General features: G+C 37.2%; 1 protein-coding gene across 1 annotated transcript in view; it reads right to left on the reverse strand.

The window, feature by feature from the left end:
* The window catches only part of LOC150100342 (serine/threonine-protein kinase DCLK1-like), a 427,047-nt gene that overhangs the window by 266,667 nt on the left and 146,561 nt on the right, over nt 1-13,819 (reverse strand). Inside the window, exon 6 of the mRNA XM_090402717.1 lies at nt 7,893-8,026. Coding sequence (XP_090258843.1) covers nt 7,893-8,026 — 134 coding nt within the window. The remainder of the gene's footprint in view (nt 1-7,892; nt 8,027-13,819) is intronic.

The raw sequence follows: 13,819 nt of genomic DNA on the forward strand, positions 1-13,819 counted from the left end.
TACTTAATGAGCAGTTCATAAAGATCTTTCAATCTTGTGAAAGTGACTTCATGGAGAGATTAAGAGCAGTTGGTGATGGGGAGAAGAGACTGACTGTAAGTGAGCAAGAGGTGTTTGGGGAGTTGAGTAAACTAGATGTAAATAAGGCTGTGGGACTTGATAATATATCACAGCGTATTCTGAAGGAATGTGACAGAGAGTTGACACCTGCCTTCACATATTTTTTTAATACGAATCTTGCACTTGGTCAAGTCCCTAAAGAGTGGAAGGAGGGCAAGATTGTGCCACTTCATAAAGGAGGTGATCGAACTCAAGCATCAAACTATAGGCCTATCTGTGTGTCAGGTGTTGTGGTTAAGTTGTTGGAGAAGCTTGTGAGAACTAGGATCCAGAGTTGGGTCGACAACAATGGTATAATCTTTGATGGACAGCATGGATTTGCTAAAGGGAGGTCATGTTTTAGTAATCTACTTACTTATTACAATAAAGTGACTGCTTCCCTGGACAGAGGAGAAGGATACACAGTAATATACTTGGATTTTGCAAAAGCTTTTTATAGACTACGTCATGATAAGTTGACAGTCAAACTAGAGCAGATGGGGTTGGATATTAGATTAGTGCATTGGATTGGAGACTGGCTATCTGATAGGTATCAACAAGTTGTGTATGGGGGTGCAATATCCAGGAAAAGGAAAGTCACTAGTGGAGTGCCTCAGGGATCTGTTTTAGGGCCATTACTATTTAACTTGTATATTAATGATATTGGCGAAGATTTGGATGGAGATATTCAGTTGTTTGCAGATGATGCAAAGTTGGGACGAACCATTAAGAGTAGGGAAGATGTTGTGGCCTTGCAAGAAGACTTGAATAAATTGAGTGATTGGGCAAGCAAATGAGGATGTGAGTTCAATGTTGCAAAATGTAAGGTTTTAAAATTTGGAAAACAAAGATGGGATGCAGAATTTATGCTTGGTGAGAATATATTGTTGGAAGTAGAGGAAATAAGAGATCTGGGGGTGATAGTGGATAAGGATCTAAAATTTAGGGGACACATCACCAAAATTGTGAAGACAACACAAAGACTTCTGGGACAGATGCCGCGGACACTGACGTGTAGAAGTAGGGAGATTCTTGTTCCATTGTATAAGGCTTTGATTAGGCCACACATGGACTATTGTGCCCAGATTTGGTCACCTGGTTTTCAGAAGGATGAAGAGATGTTGGAAAGGGTTCAAAGGCGACTGACTAAGGTAGTTTCTGACCTCTGGAATGTTGAGTATGAGGAAAGATTGAAAAGATGTAATTTGCAGAGTCTAGTGGAGAGAAGGAAGAGGGGAGATATGATAGAGACCTACAAGTTGGTAAGGGGTTTTTATAGGATCAATGGTGGAGAAGTTCTACAGAGAATAGTGGGAGATCAGGGGAGAACCAGAGGTCATCCCTGGAAACTGTATAAAGAGGGTGTGAGTAGGGGAGTGAGAGGCAGGTTTTTTTCATGCAGAGTTGTGAGTGATTGGAATGCCCTGCCTGAGAGTGTGGTGTCTGCAAGGAGTTTGAATGTGTTTAAGACGCGGTATGATGAGATGTGTGTGAGATAAAAGGACCTCCTATATGAGTCTTTGACTCCATGAGGTCTTGTTTAATAATAATAATAATAAGCTGTTTTGTTTCTTCAGAAATTTTGTCTTGTTTCTGTTCTGCAGTAACAGCTATTTCAAGAGAGCATCATAAAAGGTTTTGGGTATAATGTCATTACTTTCTGATGGATCAGCAATGTCATCTATAATAGGATTTTTAAATCTATTGTTTAGTTCAATGTTGGAATGTATCTTTTTTAATGTTGATTTTGTGTATATCCATGTTTTGCTTTGATTTTCAAAACATTTTTCTTCTTTCTTTTTGGCAGTTCATTCAAGTCTTATTGTGTACCATATGATGGTCACTTCCAATGTTGAAGATGTTTATAACAGAACAGTCTTGAAAGATGTTTCTCTTATTGCTGAGGATAAAGCCAATTTCACTAGTTTTTTCATTTGGGCTTTTCCATGTCCACTTCCTATGTGTTTTTTTTTGAAAAAGGAATTCATGAAGTACAGGTTTTCTTTTTCTGCAAATTCTATTAACCTTGCTCCTCTTTCATCTCTCATACCATATCCAAAGTTCCCCATTGAGCTTTCATCTGATTGTTGTATACCAATTCTAGCATTAAAGTCTCTCATTACAATTCTGAAATAATGGTTTTCTTTATTGTAAAGTTTGATACATCATGATAGAAGGCTTCAATTTCTTCATCAGTATGACTTATTGTTGGTACATAGATGTGGATGATCTTAAGAGTGTATTTTTTTGAGATTTGAATAACAATATATCCTATTCGATCTGATATACTGTCAAATCTATTATGTTGTTCTTCAATTTTTTATTAATCATGAATCCAACTTGACTGATTCTTTCCTTATCTTGGCCTCTATAATATATTATGCCTCCGTTTTTAATTGAAGAATTCCTTCGCCATTACGTCTAACTTAACACAGTCTGATTTGAATTCCCATGTTAGTCACTTTAGCTCTTCAGTTAGTTCATTTAGTCTTGCTTCACTGTTCAAATGGCAGTGTGATCTGGTTACCCAGGGATTCTCTGTACCCTCTACCTTCATGTTTAACTGCTTGCTGCTGTAGGTAGTAACAATCTTGCCTCCGGGGATTTCTGTTTGATTCATCTTGGAAGGTTGGGCCATAATTCACTGCACTAGCCTACTACATGTTGGTGAATGGCAATATTTTCATCTAATATATCATGTGTTTAATCCCGCTCTGGTCAATTTATAAGTTTCTGTTAATGCTATGACTAATTTTTACTCTGCATAATTACCAGTGTTGAAGAAAACATGTTAACTACTTATATATTAGTGCATTTATCAGTCTGTGAAGAAATAATTCATGTATTCATATGTGATACAAGACCATTTATTATTATTTTTTATTAATAAAACCAAATTTCATTTCTAACACTTATAATATGTCTTGAATTGCTTTTGTTGGGGGGGGGGGGGGGAGAATATCTTCTCTGCCTATAAGCAAATGTTGAAACATTAAGTATTATCAAAACTCTCAGCAAAATAAAACTCTTAACTCACATATAACTAAGTTAGTGTGTTCCTGACTGGATGGGGGTCAGTGATATCATATGATACAGTGGCAACTCAGAAACAACTGAAAAACATTTAGGTTAGAATTACTATCATTACTAATATATGGCACTTCTAAGGACTCATTGTGGAAGGGCAAGCTACTCCACTATACACAAAATTCACCATCTCAACTAGCTAATCATCCAACTATAAATGGCAGCACTTACCATCACCATCAATAGTAATTTCTTTCCACTGCATGAAAAGAAAAATACACAGCTACAAAAGACTGCAATGCCTACCCTTCCAGCAAATTTCTATACGGAACATTTTAAAAACCAACACTAATTTGCCTGGATGTGAAATAAAAAAAACGCGAGTTTCCAGTCGTTAAAAACCCTGCTACTTCCATATGAGATCAGCTAAATCACCTTCAATTGCAAAAGCCCATAAAAATATTCCTCTTGTCACAATGAGAATTGAACTCAGGATGGATTTTTCCAGTTGAAGAGCAAAATGACCTGCTGTTGTTCTTATTCTAGCTGCACATATTAAACTGATAAGGAGGATGAGACATTTGGAACCACTAACAATCCAAGGAAAATTGTACATGTCTACAGAATACCAGACAATCCCAAATACACTCCAAACAACTTAGACCTCTTCCTTACAAGTAATCCAATTTAAGTACACTATGAAAGCTGTCCATCCCTAGGGCTACTCACAGACCACAATCTACTGCAAATCTCTCTCTCTCACCATGTAGCAACACATACACAACCACTCATAATCCATGCAGTGCAGTGTAAGGCATTACAATAAAGTGGTATGACCAAGGAAATGAGGCAAATTCTATGCCTCATTTCCTTGGTCAGGTTATTGTTCCCAGTCACCTGCCCCAAGCCTATGTGCAGAATGAATCACCAAAATAATTCTTATAAGCAGGGAAGCATTTATTCCTCACTTCATCCTAAATTCCTGTCCACTATTTAAGTTCTGGTTCTCCCAGTGCCAGGACTGTAAAACAGAATAGCCAATTATACTAATCTAAATGGGTTTTAGTGTTAGGCATCTGGAGAGAGCTCTGTTCACCAAGCATGTTGGAGTGCAAATTCAGGAAAATTTCAGCAATTAGGGTCGACTGGTTTTCCCTTTCAGTCGTTTCCAACCGTAGGTGACTTTGTAGGCATTGCCCACAAAGTATTTCTGGTGAGATTTTTACAGGGTAGTTCACCATTGCTCCCCCCCCCCCCATTTTATCTGGGCTCAGGACCGGCATATGGCTGCGACATATTCATGACTGTAATCCATGTGCATTCAAGGGACCGGTTTGCCTGTTCTGGGGGGCGAAAAACCCAAGTTTTCAGGTGGGAAAAAAAAAAAAAAACCCTACCTCCATATGAGACCAGTTAACAACTTTAGTCGAAAGAGACCAGATAAAGGTTCCTCGCATCACTGACGGGAATCAAACCCAGATCTTGCTGACCAAATGGCTTTCTCTATACTGACTGAGCTATGGAGGTAGGTTTTTTTTTTTTTTTTTTACCTAACAATCCTCAATACTGCATTGTGTCTTCTGATACATACTCCATGTGTACAATAACAATACTGAGCAATGAGTCAAAGTTTCTATACTCTAACAGCCTGCTTTGCAGTTCTTGTCATCACTTCTTCCCTGAGTGTGATTCTTGTCATAATTAAATTTATATATTCAAAACTGGCAGAAAGTGAGTTCCATCCTTGATCTATTGATACTGAGAAGAACGTGCTTAGGTTCTTGTAATGCAGCAACATTGACTGAATGGTGCAACATTAAAGTCTATCTCCTTTGTTCAGCCAAGGCAGTTATAATCGGTGTCCTTCCCATCCATAGGTATATCGATAATCATTTAATACATGAAGTCCTAGAGGTGACAAAACATACTTCTGATGTGAATATAGAAAATTTCTGTAATCTAGGCAAAAACCATCGCAACGAGAGAATCCCAAGACCTCCATGGTTTACAGTGGCATGGAAAAATGCTAGTGGCACATCAGGAAGAAGAAGACAATAACAATACTGAGGACTACTATGTCCATTTGGAATAATACTGTGTGAGAGAGAAAGAGACTATACCTAGGACATATAGCTATGGTACAGTCTAAGAAGAAGGAAATAATTCAAAAAGAATAGCCTCTATTAAGGTTTAAGTGTAGCTTTATGAAGAGAAGAAAGAAAAGATCCTAGAGTGGATGGGAAAGAGAAATAGCCTGTCAAAAAGAAGAGAGTGCCAAAGTTTCTCTATTCCTATGGAGCATGTTTAGCTACTTTATGAAAGAGAAGTGAGAAAACAGGAGCAACTGTAATTGGATGGTAATCAGAGTTCAGATGCATCTTCCTTCTTTGAGATGAACACTGTTCTTGACTGGCAAAGATATGATGGAGACATTTGATAAACAGAAGTAGATCAACTAAATCCTGCAAGATAGGCAGAGGAACCCATCAAAGCACTGAAGCAGTAAATCCATCTGGTCCTGCAGCTGATGAACTAGTTGGGAGTGAAGACTTCATATTGAATGGACCTTGAAAGAGAAGGAAGGACTAAATCAGGTAGGTATGGTGGCAGAGTTCATAATTTCCAGATTTGTAATTCAGCATATAACCTGTCCAGATTGGAACATCCATATAGTTGATCACCCCTCAGGCAAGTATGGCACTAAGACACTAAGCTAGCATAACACTGCCACCAACTTGTATCAAATTAGTCACAGCCTTGAGACTCCTTCTGATGCTATTATTAAATCTAATGGTTAGTGTGGGTCTTCTGCAATGAGTCCTTTGACTTCATGAAATTACCCATATAATAATAATAATATTAAAATGGAACTATTCAACCAAGCTCTTTACTTTATGCAGACGACTGATATTCCTAAAAAAAAATCCAGCACAAATCTTCAGGACTCTAACTAAACTGAACAACTACTGCAATAAATGTGGTATGAAAATCAGCAACAAAGACAAAAACTAAAAATAGGCAAGAGTATAAAAAACTTTAACTGCATTTCAATGGGATTATCTATATATTACCAAGTAAAAATATAAATTCCATATTTATATGGAATAAGACAGAGAAATTAACCAATGCACTAAGCTAGCATAACACAAGACAGTTTAAACCAATTTTACTTATTGATCAGAGAGTTGTGTTAGACATGAAACAGTCATTTTTGAACAACTGTTTTATTTCCGATACATGTAAATTATGAGAAGAATTAGGGAAGCAAACAGATGACATGATGGCAGAAATGTGTTACAAATGAAAATATTACAAAAGACCTTAATACCATTAATCTTCAGGAAGTGTATGCAAAGCTAATATAAGTTGCCAATATAGTAAGGTCACTCAAAACTAATGGAAGAGGAAAGTCTATCAAAAACAAATGTTTGATGATAGAGGAAGAAAAGAAATCTAAGTGTCTAGAAGACCAAATATAAGATTCACACAGTGACAAATAACAGATTAATTTAGAAGAAACTGTCTATAGCAGGGATTGCACAACTTAAATGCTGCCAGGAGCCAAATCATGTAATTGTTACACTTACCGGGCCGTATTTTTTAAAACTTGAATTTTTAGGAAAAAATAAAAATATATATATAATTCAATAGATATGTTTATGGAAATAGCATTTTAATATGATACATTTATATATTTTTTTTAATCAACAAGTTTTCCGATATCCACCGGTAAACTGGAAGCGGCTGTTATCAATATGCCTCTCAAATTTGCATCCCTGAGATTCGTATGTATCAGTGACTTGTTTAATTCCATGAGAGAGAGAATGTTTGTTCCAGTATATATGTAATATTCATGTAATATTTAAACATATGATGTAGCAGTGACAAGGATATCTGCATACTAATCATAAAATACAGGATCGTTTTCATGCGAGCACTGCTAAAGCAAAGTTGAGAAAGTCATCAATCGAATTTTGATATTTGTTTAGCGCACACGAACCCAAGTTTATTTCTATTAAGGTGCAGGGAATGTAAACAACTCTCCTCCTTGAAAAAATATTTATTTACATCAACAATAACAATATATGAATCCACTAATTTTTTAAATCATTTAATATCATACAATTTTTTTTCTTCTACTTGTTCAGTTTGTGCCGAGGGCCATATTAAATCACTGAACAGTCTACATATGGCCGACAGGCCATATGTTGTACATCCCTGGTCTATAGGAAGCCAGTAATAATATAAACTTAATTAGTACCATCCTAGTGTGCTTTCATGTCTATTCCTTCAGTACACATGGCAGAAATTTAATGATGATGCTGAACTTTGTGGCAGAAATGGAATAGCGAAATGAATATGTAAATTCAGGTAAACACACAATTCTATAATATGGAAATAGTGGGCATGTTAAGCTTATATTAAAAATAAATAAAATTTTTTTTTTAAAATGCGACAGTTAGTCAGCTAATTACATAAACTAGCACTGATGACAAATATCAACAGGATTTTGACAGCAGTTTCATAAAGGTATAACTGTCTAAAATAACTTGTGACATATTATCTACTAAGTCCTTTATTATTAATGCTAAACTTAAGATGCTAGCAATAGGAAATAGTACACATAAGATTCAACTACAACTTCTAATTTTGATTAGACAAAAGTAGATAATGAAAAAATTACCTTCACTTTATAAATTAAATCATAAACCCAATTATCTTCAAATAGTTTGACTGGTTAAAACAGATATCAAAACATTTCTCACCTATCTGTGCATTCTCGAACCACAGCAAAATTTCCATCCCCTATGACTTTGCCAATTTCATAGTGCTGTGTTATTTCAAGGGGAAAAATGGAAATGGTAGTAGAGTGACCATTCTGCAACTTATTCTTGAAGTTCTTAAAAAAAAATAAAAAAATAAAAAAAATGCATAACCATAAATAATATAAATCAGAAATGTATGAACAATTTCTGGTGGTAGATCTTATTCTTTAATTGTCCCTGCTTATTTTGATTTTCTGCCAGAAAAAGGATTTTAATGACATTTAAGATAGTCAACAATTAAAGCTAAACAGTATGAGAAGATTTCCATATAGCTTATGAAGAAAGTGGAAACATAAATAAAAACAAACTGGCAATTTTGGATTTAGATAACCAAACTGTGTGATGTATCACAAAACTCATACATATACAGCAATCCTCGATTAATGCAGCTCCGATTAGTGCATCATATTTTTTCTATACCGAAATTCGATTAGTGCACCTCTAAAATTCGATTAGTGCGCCTATATACATCTTAAAAATAAATGTTACAGATTTTAAAAAGTTTCTATCTATACATTTTTATGGCTAAGTATTTTAAAAAATCACTCACCAGGATGAAATAACTTAGTTACCGATTTAAAACATTTTACAAAGTTATTTTTTAATGGCATACAGTACTACACTATTTCCATGTACACTATCTTCCAATTTGCTGACAAAATTTGTCGTCTGCTAATTACATAACATTTTGATGATCATATCTCGTGCTTCCTTTGCTATTATTTTCCTTATTATTATTATTATTATTATTATTATTAAACAAGACCTCATGGAGTCAAAGACTCATCTAGGAGGTCCTTTTATCTCACACACATCTCATCATACCGCGTCTTAAACACATTCAAACTCCTTGCAGACACCACACTCTCAGGCAAGGCATTCCAATCACTCACAACTCTGCATGAAAAAACCTGCCTCTCACTCCCCTACTCACACCCTCTTTATACAGTTTCCAGGGATGACCTCTGGTTCTCCCCTGATCTCCCACTATTCTCTGTAGAACTTCTCCACCATTGATCCTATAACAACCCCTTACCAACTTGTAGGTCTCTATCATATCTCCCCTCTTCCTTCTCTCCACTAGACTCTGCAAATTACATCTTTTCAATCTTTCCTCATACTCAACATTCCAGAGGTCAGAAACTACCTTAGTCAGCGGCCTTTGGACCCTTTCCAACATCTCTTCATCCTTCTGAAAACCAGGTGACCAAATCTGGGCACAATAGTCCATGTGTGGCCTAATCAAAGCCTTATACAATGAAACAAGAATCTCCCTACTTCTACACGTCAGTGTCCTCCGCATCAGTCCCAGAAGTCTTTGTGTTGTCTTCACAATTTTGGCGATGTGTCCCCTAAATTTTAGATCCTTATCCACTATCACCCCCAGATCTCTTATTTCCTCTACTTCCAACAATATATTCTCACCAAGCATAAATTCTGCATCCCATCTTTGTTTTCCAAATTTTAAAACCTTACATTTTGCAACATTGAACTCACATCCCCATTTGCTTGCCCAATCACTCAATTTATTCAAGTCTTCTTGCAAGGCCACAACATCTTCCCTACTCTTAATGGTTCGTCCCAACTTTGCATCATCTGCAAACAACTGAATATCTCCATCCAAATCTTCGCCAATATCATTAATATACAAGTTAAATAGTAATGGCCCTAAAACAGATCCCTGAGGCACTCCACTAGTGACTTTCCTTTTCCTGGATATTGCACCCCCATACACAACTTGTTGATACCTATCAGATAGCCAGTCTCCAATCCAATGCACTAATCTAATATCCAACCCCATCTGCTCTAGTTTGACTGTCAACTTATCATGACGTAGTCTATAAAAAGCTTTTGCGAAATCCAAGTATATTACTGTGTATCCTTCTCCTCTGTCCAGGGAAGCAGTCACTTTATTGTAATAAGTAAGTAGATTACTAAAACATGACCTCCCTTTAGTAAATCCATGCTGGCCATCAAAGATTATACCATTGTTGTCAACCCAACTCTGGATCCTAGTTCTCACAAGCTTCTCCAACAACTTAACCAGAACACCTGACACACAGATAGGCCTATAGTTTGATGCTTGAGTTCGATCACCTCCTTTATGAAGTGGCACAATCTTGCCCTCCTTCCACTCTTTAGGGACTTGACCAAGTGCAAGACTCGTATTAAAAAAATATGTGAAGGCAGGTGTCAACTCTCTGGCACATTCCTTCAGAATACGCGGTGATATATTATCAAGTCCCACAGCCTTATTTACATCTAGTTTACTCAACTCCCCAAACACCTCTTGCTCAGGATTCCTTTTGGCTTCATTAGCTAACTGCTGTCATACCTCTCTTTAGCTACTCTCACCAACCAAGTCACCCTCCTTGCCTTGTCTTTGTAGACCTCATGAAATTTTTTACTTCCACTTCTCTTATGCTGCCTCCACAATGCCCTTTTTCTCTGTATTGCATGCTTAATCTCTTTATTCATCCATCTCACACCTACCTTATTTAACCTTCTCACCCATGGTATACGTTTAGACATTGCATCTACTAAATATTTTTTGAAAATCCCCCAAGCTGCTTTGATCTCTTTTCCAGCTAACTCCTCATTCCATGCTACACCTGCAAGCTGTCTCGTGAGCTCTTCATAATCACCCCCCCCCTTGTAGTTTCACATATACCCTTTTTTCACAGGGGTCCTTGCACTGCTGGCAACCACCCAGGTCATCACCTCATGGTCACTCTCACCAATTGGTGGATGATTTGATACCTCATTGATAATTACATCCTCCGATAAGATGACCAAATCCAAGACCCTTAATCCTCGTGTGCCCTCTGTTACATACTGTCTGAGTTAGTTATCCCTCAAAAACTCAAGAAACTCATTTTCTTTACTTCCAGTTGCTATCTCTTCATTCCAGTCTATATTGCCATAATTAAAATCACCCATAATGATCACCCTTTTCTTATTTGCTTGGCTTATTTGACTATACATTTCACTATCACCACCATCCACATTACCAGGTCTATAACAACATCCCACCAAGTATTTGATTCTATTCACCTCTATCTCACACCATACTACCTCAAAACCACTGGCCCCATTTCCCTCTTGCATCTCTACCTTGTATGGACATAACTCTTTCTCTATCATCAATAGCACTCCCTCTCCCTTTTTACCCCTTCTATCCTCACAAAACACATCATACCTTTCCATCTCTATTCCTGTCAGGATGTCATCCTCATCTAACCATGTCTCACTTATTCCGACAATTTCTGGGTGCACAGACGCAATTAGCGCAACCGTTTCATCCGCCTTGTTTCTTATACTTCTAGCATTGGTATACAAACACAACAACTCATTTCTGGATCTACAGCTAGTTCCACTGATACCACTCCCTCGATGTGATCTCTCCATGCTGGACTGGGGCCATTTCCCTTTCTGCTTCTTCATTTTAGAACCCTTTGCAATTCCATCTGTTTCCTTTTGATCCCTGATCATCCCATTACTTTCCTGCCTACACATGCTCTCACCTCCTCTTGGAGCATCCACCTTTCTCACGCTGTGTATCCCTGTGCCTCCCCGTTTCCCTGCTCCTCTTGTACACCCATTCTCTCATTTTCTATACTCATACCACTCACTTCCCCATTCATTTCCACTTCTTCCATCTCTCCTGTCTTACTCCCCTGCTCTTCCACATCACTCCCCCTCTCGATCTGATTCATTCTCTCTATTCACTTCTCCACTTTTCAGCAGCAGTCTCTCCAAGCGACTCACACCATAACCACTCAAATGCAGTCCATCGCTCCCATAAAGCTCACTTCGTCCCTCAAACTCATTCCACACATTAACAAACTGTACTGCCATCTTCTCACACATTTCAGTCAGAATATCATTCATAATCCTTGCTCTCCGTCTTATTTCACCACAATCATACCTAGGCAACACACTGACTTCCCTTCCTGTCACACTATTCTCTTTTATCTTTCCAAGCAGTCTCCTGACATTCATTTTGACATGCTCTTTGTTCTCTCTCAAATCATTTGTACCAATACAATTAACTCTTTTGCTCGTTCCCGCCTCATATTCAATGCCTCATTCACTCTACTCATTTTACCGCCTGGAAAACATACCTTGTGCATTTTATCCTCTAGCACACCTTTAATAATGGAGTCACCATACAACGCCACTCGCTCATCTTTTGTTAACTCTTTCATGCCATCATGATTTATTTTAATAGTTTTGACCTGAATTCTCTTAATTTCATTCCACATCCATTTCATTTCTTGCTTCATCCAATCCAATTCACCTTCCGAACCTCGCGACATATTCTCTCTATCATTAAATCTTTCTAACTTTCTAACTCTCGACCCCCTCTTCTCACTTTCCCTCTCATTCATCCTTCTTTGTTTCCGTACTTTCGGTCCAACATACGTCCAACTTTCACTATCATTCTTCTCACTATCACTCTCACATATCTTTCTTTGTTTCCGTACTTTCGGACTAACATGTGTCCAACTTTCGCTATCATTCTTCTCACTTTTACTGTCATATATCTTTCTTTGTTTCAGTACTTTCATTCCAACATGCGTCCAACTTTCGCCATCATTCATTCTTTTGATTTTTTTTTACTTGCGATTTCTGCATCACGCCATTTCTACTTTCATTCGTTCTCTCAATTTCGTTTCTTTCCACCTCACTTTCGTCCCTTTTAACACCCGTTACGGTTGTCAAATCGCTCTTTTTCTTTTTTCCTGATTTTTTAACATTTTTTCGCCTGTCTTCCTCATCATCCTTCTCTTTCAAATGTGCACTCACGACACAATCAGTACTAGCACTTTCTGTCATCAATTTCATATTCGCATTCATCGATTCCTCGTTCAGGTCACATTTCGCACACACCCTTCTTCCATCTGCACTAAACATCCACAAATCATTTATGTAATCGAAGGAATACATATAACAGACCTCACACTTAACGAAACGACTGAAATCTAAATTAAAATCATGGAATGACAATGCCGCTGCCATTTTTTTTTTTTTTTTTTCTCTGCAGGTTACTAGGTCTAATATTAACGATTTCGTATTTAGTTTAGGCAAGAAAAAAAACCCCACACTAATAATATCGGTAGCGTACAACGTTTACAGCCGCTCTTACTTAAACAATTACGCATATATACTTAATTATTCCTAGTAAAACTTATCTGAATCAGGAGCTCTTCGAAACACGTCCATAGCGCTTGACCCACTAGCGCCCTTACTTTATTATTTTAAAGTATTTTCCCAACCTTTCATCGTGAGTAAAAGAATTAGTGAATAAAAGAGTGGAAGTGTGAAAATGATTCAAAAATGAATCTCATTGGAAGAAAAACTTGAAATAATAAATAAAAATGAACAAGGTGAGTCCAGAGCAAAGATAGGACAAGAACACAAAATGAGTGAATCAACTATGGGAGTAATTTTAAGCAAAGCTGCTGAATACAAAGAGAAAGGTTAAACTGCTTCAAGTTCATCATGCTTGCATTTGAAATCAAAGTATTATAAGAATTGAATTAGAGAGCCTTCTTTCTACATGGATCGAAGATTGTAACCAAAAACGGATTCCGCTAAGCACACTGACCTTATTAAATCAAAAGCATTAAGTCTCTTTGCAACCTTGAAAGAAAGGGCTACCAGTGATGGGAAAAAAAAAAAAAAAAGAAGTCCACTAGTCCTAGTGCTGGGTGGTTTGAACATTTCAAAAAGATAAATAGCCTTCATAATGTTCTAATCACAGGCAAAGCTGCAAGTACAGATAAGGAGGTGACTGCAAATTATCCGGAGATGTTCAAGAAAATTGTGACAGAAGTATTGTGACCAACAAATATTTAATGTCG

Source organism: Typopeltis vanoorti, chromosome 13, assembly GCF_054136105.1.
Source record: "Typopeltis vanoorti isolate ZY-2024b chromosome 13, IOZ_Tvanoo_1.0, whole genome shotgun sequence".
Lineage (NCBI taxonomy): Eukaryota > Metazoa > Arthropoda > Arachnida > Uropygi > Thelyphonidae > Typopeltis > Typopeltis vanoorti.